Source organism: Eleutherodactylus coqui, chromosome 2 (genome assembly GCF_035609145.1).
Source record: "Eleutherodactylus coqui strain aEleCoq1 chromosome 2, aEleCoq1.hap1, whole genome shotgun sequence".
Classification (NCBI taxonomy): domain Eukaryota; kingdom Metazoa; phylum Chordata; class Amphibia; order Anura; family Eleutherodactylidae; genus Eleutherodactylus; species Eleutherodactylus coqui.
In genome coordinates, this window is record NC_089838.1 from 261,447,032 (window position 1) to 261,471,753 (window position 24,722).

The 24,722-nt window shown below is 48.8% G+C and overlaps 1 protein-coding gene across 2 annotated transcripts in view; it reads left to right on the top strand.

The window, feature by feature from the left end:
* Positions 1 to 327: 327 nt before the first annotated feature.
* The window catches only part of CLPX (caseinolytic mitochondrial matrix peptidase chaperone subunit X), a 32,941-nt gene continuing 8,546 nt past the window's right edge, over positions 328 to 24,722 (top strand). The window contains exons 1-7 of one of the 2 annotated variants that reach the window (XM_066592890.1): positions 328 to 542; positions 16,110 to 16,267; positions 16,349 to 16,463; positions 16,550 to 16,704; positions 17,774 to 17,933; positions 22,013 to 22,054; positions 22,613 to 22,789. In XM_066592890.1, coding sequence (XP_066448987.1) covers positions 485 to 542; positions 16,110 to 16,267; positions 16,349 to 16,463; positions 16,550 to 16,704; positions 17,774 to 17,933; positions 22,013 to 22,054; positions 22,613 to 22,789 — 865 coding nt within the window. In that variant the 5' untranslated portion in view covers positions 328 to 484. The remainder of the gene's footprint in view (positions 543 to 16,109; positions 16,268 to 16,348; positions 16,464 to 16,549; positions 16,705 to 17,773; positions 17,934 to 22,012; positions 22,055 to 22,612; positions 22,790 to 24,722) is intronic. The other variant, XM_066592891.1, reaches the window with a different exon arrangement.

Consider the following 24,722-nt stretch of genomic DNA (forward strand, 5'->3'; position numbering starts at 1 on the left):
TTGGATGCTGTCGTGAAGAAAAAGCACTTTAAGAATCAAGTACTGTGAATGCATAGTGTACAGGCCTGTTGACGCGCATTTATACATATTACCCACAGACGTGTGCAATAGCGTATCTCGCAGTGTAGAACAGAACTCCAAGTTCTAAACTACAACCCATCCATAAGTACGTCACTACTTGTCATTGACAGTAGTAAAGATGGCGGTTGCTTTTCTATTGGTCAATCTCAGTACTTGGAACGCACGTCAGTTGGGACACTTCAGCGTAGTGACGTAATGAGAACGTGAGAACTGAACGTCCCAGTCAGCTGTTCCAACCTGTGCTCGTGATTGGTTGGGTCGTTGAACTCAGCCGGGCTGACGACACAGTAGGCTGCAGGCCGGGCCCGGAACGCTTGGGCTCCGGCTTCACTCTCGTCTGTCTCAACTGGTATCGGCTGGGGCTTTATCGTGTGCAGACCGCCTTGACACCCGCGGCGGGACCATGTCTGGCCCCAGCTGTTCTTGCGCAGCCAGGATCATCTCCAGCTCCCTGCACAGAGGTGAGCAGCCCCATGGGAGTAGTAGGAGTAGCAGCCGTCCCTGCTGCCGCTTGTCAGATCGGTCATCTTTCTCTTAGTAACTATAACTTGTCTCTTCTGGCTCCATTATCTGCAGTAAACAAGGAAACTTCTGTAACTTCTACACTTCATCATTCCTTGCCTCCTCAGTGTAAAGATCTCCGCTTGCTGTCAGTGAATGGAGGCGTCCCCCCCCCCCCCCCCCATGTAATAACCTACTGACACAGTTGCAGGACTCGCTAAGGGCGCTCTCACACCAGCGCATGGTAATTGCGTATTACGCTGTACCAGTATCGCATAGGCAGCCGTGTTGCCGCTCACGCGAACTACATATATGACACGTGCAAGAAAAACCGCTGCGTGTTTTATCTTGGTGCATATAACACGCCAAGATAATACGAGGCGATGGGCGTCCCTGAGTACGGCGTGTGCGTATCTTGCAGCACGTGTTCAGATTTCCATTTTTCACTCCCGACATGGCGACGGAAAAACGAACCTGAAGGCAGCGTCAATCCGTCCCGTGATGGACGCCGCACCCCTGTAACTATAACGGGGTCCGTCGGGTTTGTATCGCGGTATCCCAGGAGGTTTTATTCCCCGCGCCTGCGTGACGCCGCAGTGGTGACGAGGATGATGTAGGGCAGATACGCAGGCCAGAAAAGACACTCCGGACCGTTTAGGTGCGTTTAGATGGAACGACCATTTTCCAAAAACCGCTCCCACGAACGAAAGCTCATTTCCTACACAAGCGACTAACAGGAACTGTGTCTTGTTGAGTGTAAGAGGGCCATGTGTGTGGAGCGCTCTACAGATTGGCGCACGTGTCAGTAGGACTAGATCCCAACGTATTTAGAGTCTCAAGCAAAAAGGTTCCCGTTCACTGACAGCAAATAGAGATCCTGACAGTGGAGGAATTGAAACAAAATGTATTTGACCGTTTCCCAAGTATTGTTTAGTTACACGTGGAGCGCGTTCACAATCTGCAGTATTTGATGCGGACCTGACAATTTATGCAGTAGGTTTTTTTTTTCAGTGGGTTTCATCCCCTTATAAGAGGGGGCGACATCCGCAGCAAAATCTGCATGTAAGGCTCCTGTTGAGGCTCATTTACACGCAAAGACAATCTCTCAAACAATTGAAATATTGACAGTTTTAGCGATCATTTTGCATAAAGTACTAATGGGCTCTAATCCCCATTAACACTTTATTAGCTTAAATTGCGTGCAAATAAGCCTCCAGGAGCTGCTTGTAGAACAGTCTGAGCTCTGCAGTCAGCTCCTGTTTGTTCTCACACAGGCAGTCAGCTGAATACAATGTAATCAGCCACTCCCGTGCAGAACATATTGTGTGGTCTGTTATCTACTCTCCTGCTGAACAATGAATTTTATCACCTTAAAATCATCACCCAGTCCAAGAATGAAAGATGGTTTGTTTTACACGCAACAATTATCATTCATATGCCATCGTTTGAATGAATATTGAGCGATAATTGTTGCGTGTAAATGGGCCTTTAGACGGCTCGAGTCAGTGACGTCACCAGCTCATTTGCGCTCGTACAGGCAGATTTACTTGTTCGGTGTTTTATATTCACCAAGTAAAACGCTGAACGAGCCAGTGATGATTTTTATGCCTGCAGAAACTGAATGACGAACAAGAAGCAAATGATCCTCATGCGTCATTCAGTCGTTGGCTCGCGTTTAGACTGAACGATATTGATTGTTCCTTTGAAGGATCATCGTTCCGTCTAACAGCACCTTAAGCCTGGATTCACACGGGGCGTATTCCCGTCGGAAATCTCGCGGTTTGGCCACAGCAAAAACCGTGAGATTTCCGCCGGGAGGCGCGGCGGCTTTGAAGCGGCCCGGCCGCTCGCTCTTTCGCTGCGGCCGGCGCTCCCATAGAGGAGAGCGCGGCCGCAGCGGAATGCAAAAAAGAATGGATATGCTGCTTCTTTTGAAACCGCGGCTGCGACGGCCGCATCCGCGGTTTCAACCGGATTTACCGCAGCGGATTAGCCGTCCCGTGTGGACGAGGTTTCTGAGAAACCTCGTGCACATGACTGGCTAATCCCGAGATTAGCGGCCGCGGGCGGATCTGCTGCGGCAAAACCGTGGCAAATCCGCCCTGTGTGAACCCAGCCTAACTTGTGCGGTTTGGACCGGGATCCACACCAAAATCCAAGGTGAATTTTCCGATCTGGGAATTGCGCAGGGTGTGAATGTTCCCTCGGTGGTCGTTTCCAGCCGTTTAAAAAAACTACTGTATATGGCTTATCTTACACGTCTTAGGCCGCCTGCACACGGGCGTATTTCCATTGCGGAATCCAGAGCGGGCGTACGCCTCCAGATTCCGCAGCAAATACCGCCCGTAGCATGCTATAGAAAAGCGTTTTTTCCTGCCCACGAGCGGAAATCAGCTGTAATTTTCTGCTCATGGGGAAAAAAAAATCGCAGCATGCTCTATTTTCAGGCGGATTCAATGGCTTCCATTGAAGCCGTCAGACCCGCAGCCATCCTGCAATCATTATTGTGGAAAGGTTGCGATATCCGTTATCGCCCAGCGACGGCGCAGCATTATTTGTACTGCGCATGTGCGCCGGCCGGCACATTCGCAGTACACAAAAGGAGAATCCAGACAGGTATGCAGGGTCACCGGCAGGGTACAAGGTCAGGCCCGCATGCGGAATCTGACCCAGCCGTGTGCAGCTGGCCTAATGTGGTCCCAATCGGGGGGCTTCACATGTTACGGTAGTGTGTGGAGTGATCAGAATCTATAGACCGCTCTGCCTGAGGCCGTGGTAATGGCGACCTCGATGAGAGTACAAGAGGGGCCTGGGCGCCTTACTATATTACATATTTTAGTCATAACTTCAGAAGGGTCGGTGATCCGCGGATTATTCTGATTGCCAGATTTGGGGTCAGGAATTTTTTCCCCTTAAATGAGGAAAATTTGGCTTCTGTCTCCTTGGGCTTTTTTTGTTTGTAATTTTGCCTTCCTCTGGATCAACATTGGGGTAATAGAGTGAACTGGATGGATATATGTCTACTATGTTACAAGGCTAGATTTCACATGTTTTACAGTGAGTTGCTCTGGTTTTGGGATACAGTTAGACCGTGCAGCAGTGATATCCTTTATGGCATCACCGCTACGACCGTGTAAAGAACCCTAACGGGGACGTGAGCGGTAGAACCCTCCGACTCCTTCATATGACTTCAAAGTGATGCATTGAGGCCTCTCTTGCATGGGCAACAATGATAACACTGTGAGAAAATCGCAGCAATATCGGAGCTGTGTTCTGTGCAGTAGCCGTGCGGTTTCTCACGGCGATATTATGTCTCTACAGAGTCGCGCGACTTTGTAAGACTCTTTTGCCAGGATTTTCAGGGGGTGGGGGGCATGAAATGTAAGCCCTAGCTGCATTTAAAGAAAAAAAAAAACATTCAATGCGATGGCTGTGATTGGCTGAGCCGCAGCACTCGAGAACCAATCACTGCACTGCTCGATGAACCAATCAGAGCCCGCGCTTGCTGGGATTATTGAAACCCCTGACCATGAAGTGCTGACTGAAGACTAGAAACAAGTATGCCGGAGCTGCGGAGGAGAATTGCGGTGCAGCGGACAGCGCCTATTAGGTAATGTGTGTTTTTTAAATGCAGCTAGAGATTATTTTAGGGGAAACGGCAGGACTTCCTACTATAATAGTTGCACCACACGAAAACCAAGTTTTCGTGCGATGCAACACGAAGGAAGGTCCCATAAGCAAACATGAGCTACAAGACACTACTAATCGCGGCTGTATAGATCATGGCGTGATTTTTATTTTTTTTTCCCGCTAATGTGAAGGAACCCATTGAAAAGCATGGGCTTCACATACATGCAATTCGTAGCACTGTCACATCGCGAGACAATTGTGTGATTTTTGTTGCCCGCGTGAAAGTAGCCTTACTGTAGTAGAATGGTAATAGAGGAGAGCGCGGCCGCAGCGGGCTAAAAAAAGGGACATGCTGCAGCCGGCTTCTGACGGCTTTGCCGCAATGGATTCGCTGTCCCGTGTGGACGAGATTTCTGAGAAATCTCGTCCACATGGCTGGCTAATCCTAGGACTAGCGTCCGCAGGCGGATTTGCCGCAGCGAAATTCCGGATGGAACCCAGTCTAAGGCTACCTTCACACGGGCGTGCGTGATATCGGGCCAAGAAACCCAGCCCAATATTGCATCTGTCAACATGCGCTTTACCCGCGGATGCGAGGTGTTTACATGCACAAAACACGTGCAAGGTTCTCACCGGTGAGAATGTAGTGTCACAGCGATGTAAGCAAAGCCTGGCGGTAGAACTGGACTGGCAGGAGTTCTATGCCGTTCCCTGCTCTTAAATAATCCTACAACCTCTTAAGTAAATGCGGCGTATTCAGCTGTCTTTTGAACGGTTGGAGAACCCCTCCAAGCCCGGGTCACATCTGCGGTGGGGGTTCCATGCAGAGCGGGCAGATCTCACATAAATCTCACTAAATGCTGTAGTGTGTTGCACTATTTCTTCTAAGAAAATGCCAGTTGGAGTGCCGGAAGTCAGACGCCCCATTATAGTCAGTGGGGTACGTACAGATCCGGCATGTGGCAGTTCTGGTGTTTTCTTTGTTTATCTCCAAGGAAGAAGCTAAATAATGGAAATGGACCGGAACCGCGAGTGCAGGTATGAATGACCCAACACGGTCCCGCATGTCCCGATGTCTGTCCACTTGGGCTTCTTTCACACAGTGTAATTCTGCTGTACATTTGGGTGCAGATTCTTTACCACGGGAGGTCCGGGAGTTAAAGGTGCCTATACACAAGTCTAATCTAACAATTAGACTAAAGTTGGTGAAAATGGACAATTTCAACTCGTTAACGGAAATATAACAACGAGCGATCATTCTAGCCGACAGACCATCATCGTCTGTAAAGAAGTTTTTGACATTTTCTATTGGCTGTCGGACAAAAGATCCTTCACAAGTACATCCCCAAAAAGATCGTTCATCCATCGGCCAGTATGATTGGACGTGGGCGGCCATTTTGAATCATAGTAACGACTAACATGGAATAAGAGGTGTATGGCTTCATCTGCAAAACGGACGTTCACCAGACGATGGCTCATTCGGCAGTTGTTCAACCGTCGTCCTACTTCTGTCTAGTATCTAACGCCATCTAAGGCCTGATGCTCAGCTGCTATCGGCAGGGGACCTCCATGCAGCTGCTTGGTCTCTTCATATCGTTGGGTGACCACAGGTGTCGGATCTTCCATTGTGGCCAGCCCTTTAATAGTTAAAGGGTTTCCCTCGTTAACTGTAGAAGAATAGTGATGAGTGGATAATTGCTCCTTTAATGATATGAAGCAGCTGTAGACCAGTAATGTCCGGTTTGGATCCCCCGCAGTGTAGATTAGTGCCCTGGTGGGCCGTACTGTTCTGTCCTTCAGACACATGTGGGATAGCGTCCTTGACATATAGATGTAGAGAGATATTAGACTGTTTGACAACTACCCCCGGTTCTATAAGCCGCTGCCGTATACAGATAACGGGGCTGCTTACGTGTCTCTGCTGGTTCTCTTTTGTAACTGGTGTGTGGAAAATCCCTGACCTTTGTTCAAGGACTGTATTATTCAAGGGGGGTTTGGCTCTTCCTTTTTAGTGTAATTATAATGTCCAAATTGACATCTGTATGCCTCAGGTTTCACTTTCCATAGTGCATGCCGTCCTTCCGCCGGTAATGGGAGGCTATACGATATGTCGAGGCTATACGATATGTCGAGGCTATACGATATGTCGAGGCTATACGATATGTCGAGGCTATACGATATGTCACTGCGTGTTTATTTTTTTTTCTCTTTCTTGTTCTATGTTGTCGGGTGACGTATGTAGCACATAAATATTTGCAGTCCTCCATAGCGTGCTACAGTGTCACAGAACTTACATCATACCTCTTATCTAACACACACAATGTGGGGAGGGGTTAGGGGCCCACATGACCCCATTTGCCCGGCTTTTGCAATTCTTTAACCTTCTCCAACCCAATTTCTCTGCCACCCACACACTCGTCAGATCTTATTTATTTTTGGGTGGGAAAGTGCGTTGTGGAATTCCTTGGAATTACTCAATAGAAACGCATAAAAATCACCAGTCATGATTTTATTAGCAATTTTTTTGAAAATTAGCAATTTCCAATCCAGTGTCTGCATCAAGATTTTCTTTCATAGCTCAGATGTCAGACAAGTTCTGACACGTTTCTGACACTAGGCAGGACGGAGCTCCGATGTCGGAGACCATTCTGCGTATGTATGTTACATTAGGCAGGACAGCGCTCCGATGTTGGAGGCCGTTCCGCCTGCGTATGGTAGACTAGGAGGGAGGCGGTTCCGCCTGCGTATGGTAGACTAGGAGGGAGGCGGTTCCGCCTGCGTATGGTAGACTAGGAGGGAGGCGGTTCCGCCTGCGTATGGTGGACTAGGAGGGAGGCGGTTCCGCCTGCGTATGGTGGACTAGGAGGGAGGCGGTTCCGCCTGCGTATGGTGGACTAGGAGGGAGGCGGTTCCGCCTGCGTATGGTGGACTAGGAGGGAGGCGGTTCCGCCTGCGTATGGTGGACTAGGAGGGAGGCGGTTCCGCCTGCGTATGGTGGACTAGGAGGGAGGCGGTTCCGCCTGCGTATGGTGGACTAGGAGGGAGGCGGTTCCGCCTGCGTATGGTGGACTAGGAGGGAGGCGGTTCCGCCTGCGTATGGTGGACTAGGAGGGAGGCGGTTCCGCCTGCGTATGGTGGACTAGGAGGGAGGCCGTTCCGCCTGCGTATGGTGGACTAGGAGGGAGGCCGTTCCGCCTGCGTATGGTGGACTAGGAGGGAGGCCGTTCCGCCTGCGTATGGTGGACTAGGAGGGAGGCCGTTCCGCCTGCGTATGGTGGACTAGGAGGGAGGCCGTTCCGCCTGCGTATGGTGGACTAGGAGGGAGGCCGTTCCGCCTGCGTATGGTGGACTAGGAGGGAGGCCGTTCCGCCTGCGTATGGTGGACTAGGAGGGAGGCCGTTCCGCCTGCGTATGGTGGACTAGGAGGGAGGCCGTTCCGCCTGCGTATGGTGGACTAGGAGGGAGGCCGTTCCGCCTGCGTATGGTGGACTAGGAGGGAGGCCGTTCCGCCTGCGTATGGTGGACTAGGAGGGAGGCCGTTCCGCCTGCGTATGGTGGACTAGGAGGGAGGCCGTTCCGCCTGCGTATGGTGGACTAGGAGGGAGGCCGTTCCGCCTGCGTATGGTGGACTAGGAGGGAGGCCGTTCCGCCTGCGTATGGTGGACTAGGAGGGAGGCCGTTCCGCCTGCGTATGGTGGACTAGGAGGGAGGCCGTTCCGCCTGCGTATGGTGGACTAGGAGGGAGGCCGTTCCGCCTGCGTATGGTGGACTAGGAGGGAGGCCGTTCCGCCTGCGTATGGTGGACTAGGAGGGAGGCCGTTCCGCCTGCGTATGGTGGACTAGGAGGGAGGCCGTTCCGCCTGCGTATGGTGGACTAGGAGGGAGGCCGTTCCGCCTGCGTATGGTGGACTAGGAGGGAGGCCGTTCCGCCTGCGTATGGTGGACTAGGAGGGAGGCCGTTCCGCCTGCGTATGGTGGACTAGGAGGGAGGCCGTTCCGCCTGCGTATGGTGGACTAGGAGGGAGGCCGTTCCGCCTGCGTATGGTGGACTAGGAGGGAGGCCGTTCCGCCTGCGTATGGTGGACTAGGAGGGAGGCCGTTCCGCCTGCGTATGGTGGACTAGGAGGGAGGCCGTTCCGCCTGCGTATGGTGGACTAGGAGGGAGGCCGTTCCGCCTGCGTATGGTGGACTAGGAGGGAGGCCGTTCCGCCTGCGTATGGTGGACTAGGAGGGAGGCCGTTCCGCCTGCGTATGGTGGACTAGGAGGGAGGCCGTTCCGCCTGCGTATGGTGGACTAGGAGGGAGGCCGTTCCGCCTGCGTATGGTGGACTAGGAGGGAGGCCGTTCCGCCTGCGTATGGTGGACTAGGAGGGAGGCCGTTCCGCCTGCGTATGGTGGACTAGGAGGGAGGCCGTTCCGCCTGCGTATGGTGGACTAGGAGGGAGGCCGTTCCGCCTGCGTATGGTGGACTAGGAGGGAGGCCGTTCCGCCTGCGTATGGTGGACTAGGAGGGAGGCCGTTCCGCCTGCGTATGGTGGACTAGGAGGGAGGCCGTTCCGCCTGCGTATGGTGGACTAGGAGGGAGGCCGTTCCGCCTGCGTATGGTGGACTAGGAGGGAGGCCGTTCCGCCTGCGTATGGTGGACTAGGAGGGAGGCCGTTCCGCCTGCGTATGGTGGACTAGGAGGGAGGCCGTTCCGCCTGCGTATGGTGGACTAGGAGGGAGGCCGTTCCGCCTGCGTATGGTGGACTAGGAGGGAGGCCGTTCCGCCTGCGTATGGTGGACTAGGAGGGAGGCCGTTCCGCCTGCGTATGGTGGACTAGGAGGGAGGCCGTTCCGCCTGCGTATGGTGGACTAGGAGGGAGGCCGTTCCGCCTGCGTATGGTGGACTAGGAGGGAGGCCGTTCCGCCTGCGTATGGTGGACTAGGAGGGAGGCCGTTCCGCCTGCGTATGGTGGACTAGGAGGGAGGCCGTTCCGCCTGCGTATGGTGGACTAGGAGGGAGGCCGTTCCGCCTGCGTATGGTGGACTAGGAGGGAGGCCGTTCCGCCTGCGTATGGTGGACTAGGCGGGAGGCCGTTCCGCCTGCGTATGGTGGACTAGGCGGGAGGCGGTTCCGCCTGCGTATGGTGGACTAGGAGGGAGGCCGTTCCGCCTGCGTATGGTGGACTAGGAGGGAGGCCGTTCCGCCTGCGTATGGTGGACTAGGAGGGAGGCCGTTCCGCCTGCGTATGGTGGACTAGGAGGGAGGCCGTTCCGCCTGCGTATGGTGGACTAGGCGGGAGGCGGTTCCGCCTGCGTATGGTGGACTAGGCGGGAGGCGGTTCCGCCTGCGTATGGTGGACTAGGCGGGAGGCGGTTCCGCCTGCGTATGGTGGACTAGGCGGGAGGCGGTTCCGCCTGCGTATGGTGGACTAGGCGGGAGGCGGTTCCGCCTGCGTATGGTGGACTAGGCGGGAGGCGGTTCCGCCTGCGTATGGTGGACTAGGCGGGAGGCGGTTCCGCCTGCGTATGGTGGACTAGGCGGGAGGCGGTTCCGCCTGCGTATGGTGGACTAGGCGGGAGGCGGTTCCGCCTGCGTATGGTGGACTAGGCGGGAGGCGGTTCCGCCTGCGTATGGTGGACTAGGCGGGAGGCGGTTCCGCCTGCGTATGGTGGACTAGGCGGGAGGCGGTTCCGCCTGCGTATGGTGGACTAGGCGGGAGGCGGTGCCGCCTGCGTATGGTGGACTAGGCGGGAGGCGGTGCCGCCTGCGTATGGTGGACTAGGCGGGAGGCGGTGCCGCCTGCGTATGGTGGACTAGGCGGGAGGCGGTGCCGCCTGCGTATGGTGGACTAGGCGGGAGGCGGTGCCGCCTGCGTATGGTGGACTAGGCGGTGCCGCCTGCGTATGGTGGACTAGGCGGTGCCGCCTGCGTATGGTGGACTAGGCGGGACATCTTAAAGGGGTTGTTCCGCGCCGAAACGGGTTTTTTTTTTTATTCAATAGGCCCCACGTTCGGCGCGAGACAAACCCGATGCATGAGTTAAAAAAAAAACCGGATAGTACTTACCCGAATCCCCGCGCTGCGGCGACTTCTTACTTACCTTAGTAAGATGGCCGCCGGGATCTTCACCCACGGTGGACCGCAGGTCTTCTCCCATGGTGCACCATGGGCTCTGTGCGTTCCATTGCCGATTCCAGCCTCCTGATTGGCTGGAATCTGCACACGTGGCGGGGCGGAGCTACGAGGAGCAGCTCTCCGGCACGAGCGTCCCCATTCAACACGGAGAAGACCGGACTGCGCAAGCGCGTCTAATCGGGCGATTAGACGCTGAAATTAGACGGCTCCATGGAGACGGGGACGCCAGCAACGGAACAGGTAAGTGAATAACTTCTGTATGGCTCATATTTAATGCACGATGTATATTACAAAGTGCATTAATATGGCCATACAGAAGTGTATAGACCCACTTGCTTTCGCGGGACAACCCCTTTAACATTGGCCGAGGTCAGGCACTGGTTTGAAAAGGCTTTAAAAACTTGTAGAAGAAGCATTAGAAAACTACATTTCAGGTACGGGAAATCTAAAGTAAAAAAAAAAGTAATTTTTGTAATTGTTCTGAGGATTCAAAAATCTGTTAAGTTATTTTTTTGGGAACTTCACTTTTTGTGTGTAGTCACTGTATGTACGAGCCACCAAACATGGAAACTGTAGGGACACTTTTAGGTTTTACGCAGCTTATTACAGTACTGAAGTTGCGTATGGCTGGAAGGATTGGCTTTCAAAAAACTGCTAGATCCTTCCAATACAAACAATAATTGTTCTGTGTAAAGCATGAAAATCATCGTTGGCTCGTTCACTAATCGCCCGGTTTAATCATTCAGTCGTTCTCATTCTCTGTTGGCGTGAATGTGAAGGACAGAGTGATTTAGCGAGTGTAAGATGTATCTGTCTGTATAACGGGCGAGGGGGACAAGGAGCTCCTGCGAGTAATAAATCATGACACGTAAGAGTACCCTAAACATGACCCCATGTCAGAGTGTTTCCCCGTGAACGCAGAGTCCCTCAAGTGAAGTCTTCTACTGTTTCACTCCGCTCCTAGTTCCTGGGACCGCTGGATGACTGTAGGTCCCACAAGGGACTATATGTAGGGCTTCCTAGAATCCTCATCCACCTGTATTATTTTCCTGGTTTTTATGGATTTTTTACAAGTAGAAGCTTGAGTATAAAACCTGAGGTGTGTGGAGATATACTGTATCAGCCGTAGCGGGCAATATGTCATATCCGTACAACTGATGTGTAATTTGTTTATAGCTGCTCTCGGGAATGGAGAATGACACTACAATGACCAGCGGGGCAGATAACTCCTGTTGGCTTAGTTGTATAGTAAAGCGCTACGTCAGCCTCTCCGCGGAACAATAGGTTACATTGCAGTAACATAGCGCCCCTCTAAACCAACAGTGCCGTTGTAGCAATGTCCGTACATAATGTAACCAGGGCCCAGCCGTGTACGTATCACTGCACTGCACATGTTTGTCTGATTGCTTAATACCGTGTCCCACTCCCCCACCCCAGACACGTTAATTTTGATGTTCCCCAGGTTGAAGAAAGGCTGGAAAAATTCTATTAGGATGAGGAATTTGCCGCTGTATAGCTTTTTTAGATTTTTTTTTTTTCATTGATGTCAGATAATTTATAGTAGTCCAGCAAAAAGTTAACAGCTCCAAGCATTGGGAACCAGTCCTAATAAACTCTACAGGATTTATTACATACCCTGAATGTACTTAAAGGGGTGCCCTGGTTAGCAGCTTGGTATCCAGTGGGCCCCTATGATGCTTATAGAAGCACTCCAACTTATTTTCGTTTGTGCTCCCCTTTTTGTAAATTACACTAGGTAAAAGGTGGTGCAAGGAACTCGTAGCCGGCGCTTTATTGCAGAATTATGAGCTATGGTTCCACTCGCCATTAGACCACATGACCATTGCTCTACCCAAATCCCATGGTGTCTGCTTTATGGACCGGAATACAAGCACTCTATGCAGGCCGACGAGACTTGCATCAACATGGTCGGTGATGGGAAGATGGGCCTATATCAAAATACTAACGATGACCTGTCCGTCTGTGCGTGAGTGAGTAGGAATGGTTTTATAAGTGACTAACATGCTCCGCCCCTGATCACATGCCACTGACTCCCACTCCACACCCACCCCAACTGAGGCCACAGGGGTTTGTAGTCCGTCCGTAATCTGCACAAGCATGCAAGGCCTTTGATGACGTCACCATCATGTGATAAGGGGCGGATCATGTAACTCCCTCACTTGCGATGAAGCACCTTTGATGGCATCACTGTCATGTGATCAGGGGGCGGAGCATGTAAGCCACTCGGAATGAGCGTCACCATCGTGTGATCAGAGGCAGAGCATGATGGTGGCGTCCTCACAGGTCCTTTCTCTCTAGTGCTGTGTTGCTTCTGATCAGTGTTTTATGGGATTAATGATGTATGTAGCAGAGCTGTGTGTGTGACGTGCATGTAGCAGAGCTGTGTGTGTGTGACAAGCATGCGCCACCAGAAACACGGAGACTATTTTTTCCTAATAGTACAAACCTAAAGAGCGATTTGCTGGGTGTCCCAGTTGGAGATTCCTCATAGATATTGATTTTCTGTTCTAGATGGGACAAACTTTGCATTTATTGTGATACCAGGGTGCAGAAAGTTATCTTATCTGATTTTCAGGCTATTGTTCCCTTATCGTAACACAACACCCATTGTAAATAAGTCAGTGTGAATAAACCACCCTGATAGCGCTGTATATCATGATATCACCTCAAACTATTCTCCTTTACCTGACGGAACAAGATGGTACCGTCCTCACCAGCTCATTGGCAATCGGGCAGCTGAGAACCATACACTCCCTGGGCACTAATCACCCAGGGGTCACATCCCTATGTAATACACTAAACCATCAGTGTTTGCAGGGCACATGACGTGCCCGAGCCGGTGCCAATGTTTATGCTGGCTGATACTTAACGAAGATGCGAGGATCTTACAATTCCTGTTTGGCGTTCAGTCGTTTGCCTGCTTTTCAACGGAACGGTTATTGCGCAGTTTCACTTGTTTGGACATTTTCTGAATAACACTGCACAACAGTTTTTTGTTTTTTTTTATTATTTCATAAACGAAAGTAATTGATGTTTCTGTAAAATTAAAACCTGATTACATCGGTAAAACTGAATATTAGCGGCACGTCTTCTTTTCAAGCAATTTAACCCTTTCCACTCCCATGTCTGACATGTTCCAACACCATGAGCTTCCTCTATAGCTCCCATGTCGGAACAGGTCTGCAACTGGAGTACATCTGCACCCAGTCATCAGACACATCGGGTGCAGATGCACTCCTGCACTGGTCCTCATCGAGGACCCCCGAGGAGAAGGCAGAAAGTGCTATGTAATGCAGAAGTGTTTAATTCCGCCCAGCGAGCATGTGACCACCGGCACCCTCCTGATCTCGGCTATCAGTCAAAGCCAAGATCAGGAGGGTGAAGAGAGAATGTAGAAGTATTACTGCTGATTTTGCCCAGCAATCATGTGACCGCCGGCACCCCTCTGATCTCGGCTGTCAAAGATCAGGAGGGTGAAGGGGGAATGCCGAATGGGCACTGAAATAAATTGGAGCTGGGGAAAATGGAGGGGGAAAAAATGGATTGGAAAGGGTTAACCCCTTAGTGACCAAGCTGGTTTTTTTTGTTTTTTTTCTTTTTTCATTTAAAAAAATCGTAACTCCTTTACTTGTCTATCGAGTTTGTTAGACTAGTACTTTTCAATGGTACTATTTAAATTCCGTCATCTTCTGGTGCATCTTGTTTCTACAGCACATGAACTGCAACAAAAATGACATGAACATTTTATTCTATGAATCAGTACGATTACTACGATACCAAACTTGTATAGTTTGTGGAGTTTTTTTTTTTTTTAAGTTTTTTTTTTTTTCAAAGACCTTTAATCTTTTGTTTTTGTTAATACCTTTTTTTATTTTTCCGTCCACATAGTTGTGAAAGGTCTCATTTCTTGCGAGACGTCCTGTAGTTTGCGTTAGTACCATTTTGGAATACAAACAACTTTTTTTTTTTTTTTTTTTTTATCGCTTTTTATTGCATTTTTTTTTCTTGGAGACAGAATGACCAAAAGCTGCTTTAGAACTCTCCCCGCTGTCATCTCCCTGCTCGGCTTTCAAATCCCCCGCCGTCAGCGCTGTGGAAGGAAGCTGTGGCGCTTGATTATTCACGGCACTGACGGCAGGGAATGACGGAGCCGAGCAGAGAGGACAGCCAGAAGGATTCCAGCCGCTGGAGACAGACGCCGGCTGGGAGGTGAGTATGGAGGGTGTTTTTTTGTCGCCCAGCATATACTAGAGTATAGCACGGCTAATACTCGAGTATATACAGTACATTATTCCCCATAACTGGAAAACCTCATGTGGCAGAAAATACTGACATCATATTTGAATTCAGAGCACTAAAGTTTGTATTTTCATGCTTTTATAAAAAATTAATGATAACCAAACGAATTCTCATTCATCGTTGGCTGTGTTTACATAATGAACAACAGCCAAGATGGAAATGAAGGGAACACCTTGCATCCAGGGGTTTTCACAAAGACTGCGAGGGCGATTTCAAGCTGTGTGTCACGGCCCGATATCGCTCTCATCAGTCTGCAGGAGCCCTTGTTGTCGTTGTCTTGCCAATAAACAATTTTCTTTAGTCTACTATAAGGCTGGGTTCACACGGGGCGGATTTGCAGCGGAAAATCTGGATGGAATTTCGCTGCAGCAAATCCGCCTACAGCCGCTAACCCTGCGATTAGCCAGCCATGTGGATGAGAATTGACAAAAATCTTGTCCACACGAGATGGCCAATCCGTCGCGGCAGAAGCCGACGCTGCGGTGCGGATTTCCCGGTCGCAGCATGTCTGTCTTTTTTTTTTTTTTCCCCTGTTGTGCCCTCGCTCCTCTCTATGGGAGTGCCATCCACAACGGAGAAGCATGCTCCAAAACCCCCGGCTAAGTGGCGTGGGTTTTGAAGCTGCGCTTTCCTAGCAGAAATCTCGTGTTTTTTTCACCCGTGTGAGCCCAGCCTAAGGCTTTCTTTGGACAATTTTTTTTTTTTCCATTTTCTTAATTCCTGCCGTTTTTTGGGAAGGGTCTTTTGGTCACACATGCAGGGTTTTTACCTACAGAGGAGCCTATCTGAAAATGCCAGAAAAAATGCCTGACCCAGAGCATGTAGCAAAAGTGAGAAAAATGCCATTAAAAAATAGTTTGTAGTGTGTTACATACTTTCCTATAGACCTATAGCTTTCATTTAGTTGTGGCATTTTGGGGGGTTTTTTGGGGTAGGGGGGTTGCAAAAGAAAAAAAAAATTCCTAAATTGGTGTTGTAGAGGCTGTGTTCCATCCTCCTATTGGAAAATGACCAGTGATACCAGCCGCGGGGCTCGTTCTCATCTGTGCCTAGGAGGTTCATTGTCCTGCTCCTTTGTGGGGGCAAGAAAACTGCTCCCACCGGCCAAATGCATTCATCTTATGACTGAAAGGCGTCAACCAAACACCATTGACGGACGCCAAACACACTCTGTTATAGTTTGATATTTCACAGGACAAAATACTGCTGCATGCTGTGCTATTTTTTTTGTATGCTTTAATGGAATTGAGGTTACAAAGAAATCTCCAACGTTGATGTGAACAGGCCCCTAGTCAGCCAAGGGGTGAGTATTAGTAGTGGAGTGCTGTGACGGGCCGGGTTTGCTCTTGTCTGTATAAATACTTTATGGCATTTCCTTTTGGGTAACTCTTGACCTTTGAAGCCCTGAGTTCTGCTCTGTAAGGGTATATTAACAGATCGGGTCTTTGTCTTCTAGGAGTTTCTTGCAGCCGGGGACATCTGTCCGTATTTAGAAGACCTGGATCTCTGGACGCTCCTGTAAGGAGGAAGATACCATTTAGATCCTTCTCTGAAACTTCTGTGTATTTCGCCTCTAAAGATGGTGCCAGCAAGGACGGATCGGGAGATGGAAAGGTAGTATTAGTCTGGCAGACCGTTGTTTCCTAATGCTGAAGAATCCTTTTTATTAATCTTATGAAACTTCTCTACAAGCAGAAAACTGCGAGTGAAGGAGGGGTTAAGAAGTCCTCTGGCGGTTCAGGGAAAGGGGGCAATCAGCTGCGCTGCCCAAAGTGTGGAGACCTGTGCACCCACGTAGAGACCTTTGTCTGTAAGTACTAGTGTTATCCAAAGTCATAGCTTGTCCTTGTCTTGGCCTAACCTTCCTAAGAACTTTTCCTCTTTCTCTCCCTGCAGCTTCTACCCGTTTTGTCAAGTGTGAGAAATGCCACCACTTCTTCGTTGTGTTGTCCGAAGCGGATTCAAAGAAATCTATAAACCGAGAACCCGAGACTGCTGCTGAAGCTGTGAAACTAGCATTTCAACAGAAACCTCCCCCACCGCCCAAAAAGGTGCGCGCAGCAATTCACCCACACCTTAAATGGAAATTGCCACTGTATTTGAATCTATTAAGGCCTCATGTCCACGGGCATAATTGAATTGCGGATTCCGCATGTGTCACCCGCACATGTGATCTGCAGTTCAATCAGCCCATAGACAATCATTGGGCATCCGCAGGTGATTAAATACCTGCAGATATAATTTTTCCCGATTTGCGACAGTCAATGAAGGGCTGTGATTGGGCATCGAGCCAGCGCCGACAACCAATCACAGCACTCTATTGCTGGCGGCAGGGTTCTCAAACCTAGCCTACGGCAATAGACTTGGAAGTGCAGAGGAAGCCCGGATCAGCGGCAGAGACTAGCGGCCGTCACCCGGACTGCAGCGGCTAGGTGAGTATTCCTTTTTTTTTTTCCAGCATCCTTGGCTGTGCTTTCAGCCAAGCTGAAAACGCAGCCAAAACGCTGGCATAAAGTATGCCAGCGCTGCTGAAACCGGGCGGCATCTGCAGTAAACGCAGCGTTGAAAAACGCTGCGTTTCTGCAAATGCCCTGTGTGAGGGAGGCCTAAGATATATTCATAAGCATGTTTGTTTTTGTTTGTGTGTGTTTACGTTGATCAGTATCAACTAAGGGTCCCTTTTAAAAAGGACACCTGTCGGACACAGGAGCGCCTAACAGTAGTCAAAGCAATAATCGCTCATTTGCTTTTACACAGAAGCGAGGATCGCTCAGTGAATGGAGGCGGAGTGCGACAATCGTTCTGGCCGACGCCTCCATTCACAGTAAACAGGCAGTTGTTCATAGATGACAGACTGCCTGTTCACACAGACCGATCATCATTTGATTTATATGCCTGCACAATCTGAACGATGAATGAATTCTCATTCACGTCATGCAGGAATTTACACTGACTCATTATCGCTTAGATTCCCGTGATCCAATGAGAATCTGATCGATAAACTGTTGGTTGTTGTTTTTGTTTTGTTTCCATCCCTCCGCTGCCACAGATACACAAGACATGTATTTGCATGACAGCTGCTGTAATGTTTAGTGTTGATGAATAATATTTCCATTCTAGATCTATAACTACCTCGACAAATATGTGGTGGGACAGTCATTTGCAAAGAAAGTGCTTTCCGTTGCTGTGTACAATCATTACAAGCGGATATACAATAACATCCCGGTCAGCATAAGACAGCAAGCAGAAGTGGAGAAACAGGCCTCTCTAACCCCTCGAGGTAAGTATAGATGCATGAGCAATACAGCCATTGGTTACTCTTCCCAAAACCTATGTGGGCATCTCGGGTGGCTGCATTCATCTCTCATACCCTGCCTATCAAATGGTATGCAATCAATATTCAGATATTTAAAAGGGCATGTCCATCTTGTAAAGGCAGAACATGTTGCCTAGGATATGTTACCTCTGTATGTTCGATGGGGGTCCAATCTCTAGGACCCTCAGCAATCCTGAGAATAAAAGGGCTAAAGCTCTTATTTTAGTACTGCAGCCTATTCACTTTTTCCTATACACAATAGCACTTACAGCCACCTAGCTGTGCAGGATGATCCATTTGGCCCGTTCACAAGAATGAAGTTTTGCTGTAGTTCCCCAGCCAAGTGGCTAGGAACATCACTGCCAAGGAAAAAAGTGCGAAGGGGCTGCATTGCTGAATCGGTGCTGTGGAGTCCTTGCATTAATAATCGGTGTGGTCCCAGAGGTTACAACCTACCCACCTTTCATAAAGTGATGCCATATCCTAGTGATATGTCTTAACTTTGAGCTAAAGCTTAAGACACTGAATTATGTACAATTTGTATTTTTAAGTATGCAGACTAGTCGGGCTACCAATAGTTCACACACTATCTTCAGGATCGGTCATCACCGCCTGGGACCCCCTGTAATCAGTTATTCCTTGTGGAATGTGCGTTCATGCACTGAGCTGATTTCTGCAGGAAGCAGACAGCTCCGTTCCGTTCTCCGTGCGGTGGTGAGGCTTGGTATTACAGGCAAAGGTTTGGGGATCGTTGCATGCAATGCAAAGTCTGATCACTGCAGTGAGAATGGAAATGTTCGCTTCCTACAAAAATCAGCTCCGTACGTGTACTCAGTACTGGCCTGGTGAACAGCCGATCAGCAGGGATCCTAGGCGGCGGACACCCACTGTTCTACTATTGATGACCTATCCTGAAGGTAAGTCTTCAATAGTTTACAACTGGACAGCCATTTAAATAATGTAAGTATGAATATAATAAATTGGAAGTGGTGCCAGGGGTTTACTATATGTGATGGTGTAGTCTGCACCCTGCTGACTGACTACAGGGAGTTTGCTTTTCTTTCTGCTTTCCTTCTCTAGCTGAAGATTTCCTTGATGAAAGTGTTGAATGGAATTGCAGATAGTGGCATTCCCAAATATACTTTACCCCATGTACATACAAACCAGAGTTACACATTATTCCAAGTGCAGAAAACAAAGTTCCAGGCAGCATCAAATAGGTGCAGTTTAAAACGCAACCAATATGGAAGAGAATCTTTATTGCACACAGCCCATTCATAGCAGCAACGTTTCGACCCAAAATACAAGCTGGTCTTTGTCAAGAGCTACACGTTATTGCACAAATATGATGATTCTTAACCCTTTCCAATCCACTGTCTGACGTCTGAAGACATTATGATTTAAGGCTGTACCGCTCCGATGTTGGAAGACATCTGTCGAAATTCTCTTACTGTATATTGCCAGCCTCTCTGCTGTCGGAGCCTATCCAATGTGTCACCCCATGCAGTACTGGCTTTAGCCAGCAGATAGCGCCATTGTTAACGGTAAAAAGAGAGTAAGCCCCCTAGAAAGACCAGGATACAAATTGGATTGGAATGGGTTAATAATCTTCCCCAATACAGAATCAAATGGGTCTGAACTATAGATTTACCCTGCGATGAATCTATGGTTGATACTATGTTTCAGCAGCAGTCATATACAGTCACTTTAAACCCGGTCATTCACACATCCAGTATACAGCCTTACTGTATTTCCAACCGTAGGTTTGTGTTCCCCTCTTGGGGGGCAGAAACTACTCTGCTAATAAGTATTCTTACTTCTGTATCTGTCCTTATAATAAGCAATAATCCATAATTTAACAGGTGGATAACAGACGACGTGGTCATATTGGATATTAGATACCATTTCCAACTTTGCTTCTGTCACCTATTGCTACACCCGTCTGTGAATCGTCCGCCATACATAGTGCTTGCGTATTGTACCTTTCTCTGGATACTGATTAACCCAGGTCTTCGCTCTATTGCATGCTTGCTCTCTCTGACCTTTCCGTCATGCTGACACAACTGGGCTTTGCTGTGTGCAGACGTCATGAAAAGTAAATTATTGATTGTTCCGTTTTTTAGTTTTCGTTGTTCCACACAAAAAAAATTGCACGTATTGATATTTCCTCATCTGTCACCTTGTTGAAAATCCTATTTAGCGGTCTGTACTGGTGACCACTAATACAGCTAGGGATAGGGTTCGCATAGAGATGGTCACAGAGCTTTCCCAATGGCTGAGATGAGAATACCCATCTCTACACCATGGCCGAGATTACAGAAAAAGCTGATCTGGTTGTTCCGTCCTTTTATCCCTATCCTCTATCAGTTGAGCGTATTTGTATATGTCTGTAATATGGATGTATTACATATGGCATTGCATCCATTTGTCATCTGTATTTCACCTACATTCGCTTCCGTATTTCTCTTATATTTTCTACTGGAAAAAACGGATCAGCTTTTTGCACAATAAAAATTACCATTGAATGCAAATTCAGACGACCTACTGATACTTCCATATTTTAACCTCTTTCCATAAACTTCAATGGGTGCGTAACATCCTTAAAACGCATGAAAATAGTGGATGTTGCATTTTTCAAATACATGTATATTTTATACACCCTTGTAAATAGATCCATGGATTTTAATTAGTTCTGTATTACAGTTTACAAAACGTGGATCAGTTATGGATTAGAAACACGATTGTATGAAAGCCGTCTAACTCGCATTGAAGTGAATGGGACTTATGGAATCTGTATATAGAAGCAGCAGTACTGGCTGCTCTAATCCTGGCCACCACAGCGTACGGATGGGGATTCTCATCTCGGCCGTCATTGATGGGGGAATACACTGTTAACTACTTGACAGGAGAGAGACTATTGGTAATTGGGTTTACTAAAGTCGCCATTGCACACCATGGATACATTTGCACGTGCCAATAGTCACTCTAATAATCGCTCAAATGAGTGATTACGTGCGACTGTTGGCCTGTGTAAACATGGCGCCTGGTGGCGTACTGAGCGAGAATATGCTCATTAGTCGCGTCGTTTCAGCTCACTAAAATGGAATGATTAGTGAGTGACTTCTCACTCAGTATAAACAGGCAGTTCATCTTTGAACGACTGCCTGTTTGCAGTGATTGGAGGCGGTCAGTGAATTGAGGTGGAGTGCGCCAGAGATCTCTTCCAAACGATTGTTGTTCCGCTGTGAAAGCACAGGAGCAATAGTCGGAGGGACAGCTGTCGGACGTTGAAGCACCCAACAGTCGTTCCAACTAAAATCACCCTTAGCCTTATTGTAATTCACATCCAGTTTACAAGACAACAAGATACTTGCACTCTTTGATATTGACTTGCCCATAAAATGGCCATCTGTACTGGGTTATGGAACAGGTACTTTCTATACAACGAGGTGAGATTTTCTCATTTGGTAGCGTAAAAGCCATAGATGTTGAATGTGATTTATAACTTCAGTCTCATTTGCATTTACACTGGACGAGCTGTTGAGAAAAAAAATGTCCAACAGCTCGGCCCAGTGACACTCGCTCTTGGGGTGTTACACAGGAGCAAGTATCCCTCACAGGACTGCCGGCATGGAGGTGGAGCGGCCGGGGAGCGTTGTTCCCCGCCCGCCTCCATTCACAGAAAGCGGATAGTCATTCAGAACTGAACGACTGCTGTTTATACTGAACGGCGCCTCCTTTAGTTTTCTGCACGCATTAAATGAACGATTAAACAATTCTTGTTCAGGCGCTGCATGCCTTTACAAGGGACCATTATCATTCACATTCCTGTGGGAGTTCTGAAAACAATTCTGAATGATAATCGCCCCTTGTAAAAGAACCATTAGGGACTCTCGTTCAGTAACAGAACCTCTCCTATGTAACTCTAACACCTTATCTGGCCCAGAGGACGATCGCTACACCTACAAGTACTGGGTTTTTCTCTCTTCTAAGCAGATTGCTTATGATTTCTTCCTGTTACTGTTTTAATCCCCTCTCCGTAGAAATAGAGATAAGAAGACGGGAAGATGAGTACAGATTTACAAGTAAGTCTCCTCTCTCGGCATTGCTCTCCCTGGATTTTGCGGTTCCCCTTTTATCTCGGCAGACTGTATGTTCAGGCAGCGTGTTTGCAGCCACAAGTTTACCTCCGTGCATTATAGTTTTTTTAGTATATTCCCTATAATGAGCACGGTCTGACCCTGATCATCTCATAAACTTACACGATTCATGACCCAGGATCCTATCACTTTAGTCGAAGTGTTGAGAAGATGATTTTATGAGCTATGATCTCCTTTCCTATTGGATGTTTATTGACTCTGCGGTCTGAACATATGCAAAGCTCTCCACGCATGACTTGTAATACTAACTATATGTCTGCTAGCTCCTGGTCACTCTGCATATCATCTGTCGACTTTGTGCATGAACACTCGTCACGTCATTGGCCACTTCTGTATAAGATGAGGTTTAAGTCTCACATATTTCATACGGTTTTGGGCTATATTGATCGCTAGTCCAAAGTTTGGTGATGGAACACATAAGGTTAATGCTTTTTGTGTGAAGAATGGGGTTGTATTTAGCTAGATTACATGTTCTCTCTCCAGAACTACTGCAGATTGCTGGGATCAGCCCGCATGGCAATGCCTTGGGTGCATCTATGCAGCAGCAAGTGAACCAACAGATGCCACAGGAGAGGCGAGGAGGCGACGTGCTGGACTCCAACAATGATGATATCAAGCTAGAGAAAAGTAATATCCTGCTGCTCGGCCCAACTGGGTCTGGTAAGAGACTTCATAACATGTTTTGTAGCACGTAATGAGAGACTGTTTCATCCACGACTGAGCAGTTGGCATTCCTTAATACTGTAGCAGTTCCTGGAAGGTATATCTTAGCAGCTTTAAGGACCATGAAAGTGGAGATTGGCATACTTGCTCCATGTGCTGGTGATCACCTGGGCACCTTCTAATTCCTGCCAACTCCATGTAGCTCTTGCACCAATTAATATGATGAGACTTATTCTTCCTATGCCTGCGGACTGTAAGTTGGTTGTTATACAGTTGAGGTGTATTTGCCTCTATAGAAAGCTATGAGGATTAGTCAGTATACATATGTATACAAGATGTGATACGGTTGGGCATGGAGGCGCTAGTACCCTGTTGTACCTCCTCTAGCTTGGATACAAGATGTGATACGGGCGGGCATGGAGGCTCTAGTACCCTGTTGTACCACCTCTAGCTTGGATACAAGATGTGATACAGGCAGGCATGGAAACTCTAGTACCCTGTTGTACCACCTCTAGCTTGGATGTAAGATGTGATACAGGTGGACATGGGGACATACAGGTTCCGTATTGTATCCTGTGGCATAATGATCCACATTTGCTGTAACTAAGCCTCTAGATCATGCAAACTCTTAAGCCCCATTTACACGGGACGAATGTCGGGCAACCGATGCCCGACACTCGTCCCTCTGTTCTCACTCCCATGCTGTTGCACAGGAGCGAGTATCGCTGGCTCTCTGACAGAGCGGCTAGCAGGGGGCAAGGAGGAGATTTCTCCCCTCGCTCTCCCCCGCCCCTCTCCATTTACTTTAGCCTGCCTGTCCATGGCCTTGGGGGAGGAGGGGGAGAACTAAAAGCTCTCCGCGATAAGCCTATATTAATGATAGGCTTACCACGGAGAATCGCGGTATTCTGCGACTTCAATCACGTGAGCGGAAAATCGCTGTGATTCTCCGCTCGTGTGCAGTAGGTTGCTCTTTCCATATTTCTCCTATGGAAAGCGTGTAATGAGAGCGCCGCATGCGATTTATCTCACTATGACACCTCGCTCATGGACAGCCAGCCTAACACAGCAACTGTTCAATACTGAAGGGCTACTGTTTACAGTGAACTATCATCGTTCGGGATTTTATGCAGCCTGAAAGATTCTCAACGATGATCGTTCATTGTAAACAGCAGCCCTTCAGTACTGAACGGCCGCTGTGTTTGTGAATGGGGAGGGGCGGGGGAGAGCGAGGAGTGAAATCTCTTCCAGCGATACTCGCTCCGGTGCAGCAGCATGGTACCGAGTACATGCGGGGACGAGTGTCTGGCATCGTTTGCCCAACAGTCGTCCCATGTAAATGGGGTTTTAGGCTGTTGAAGTTGGTGTCCCAAATCACCCCATACAGTCCTATTGGTGATAAATCTGGGGGGTTTCAAAGGCAGTACATGTAATGGTCGCTGTGAGACCAAATGTACTTCACTGAAGTGCCTGTAATGATGGCATCGCCTGTCTCTGGATGGCAGACAACAAAACGGTTGGAGCCGCTCGTGCTGGTCAGACAATCAGGTGATCTTCTCTACTGGTGGTCTGTTGAGGGTATTCTCAGCCTGGTCACCGTGTGTGCGTGCGTGCGTGCGCGCGCCTTCATATAACCACTTCTTCCAACACCTAGAGAGTGTGGACATGCCTCTCCATTCCGACCAAGGCGACATCGGACCAATGTTCTTATAGTCATGTGTAATTTTGATTTATTTCTAACTTTGCTCATTTATTAGGATGTTCAAACTCCTCCCCCCACCCCCAGTATATGTTCAGTTGGGTAATATAATGTTATGACCATTTCATCTCTTCTACGTTTTACGCTTTCCCACCTTTCAGATAAGCGGTGAGGGCAGCGTTTCTGTGGAAGCAGGATAATGGTATGATGTGGCCCTTCTTAGGCCCCCTG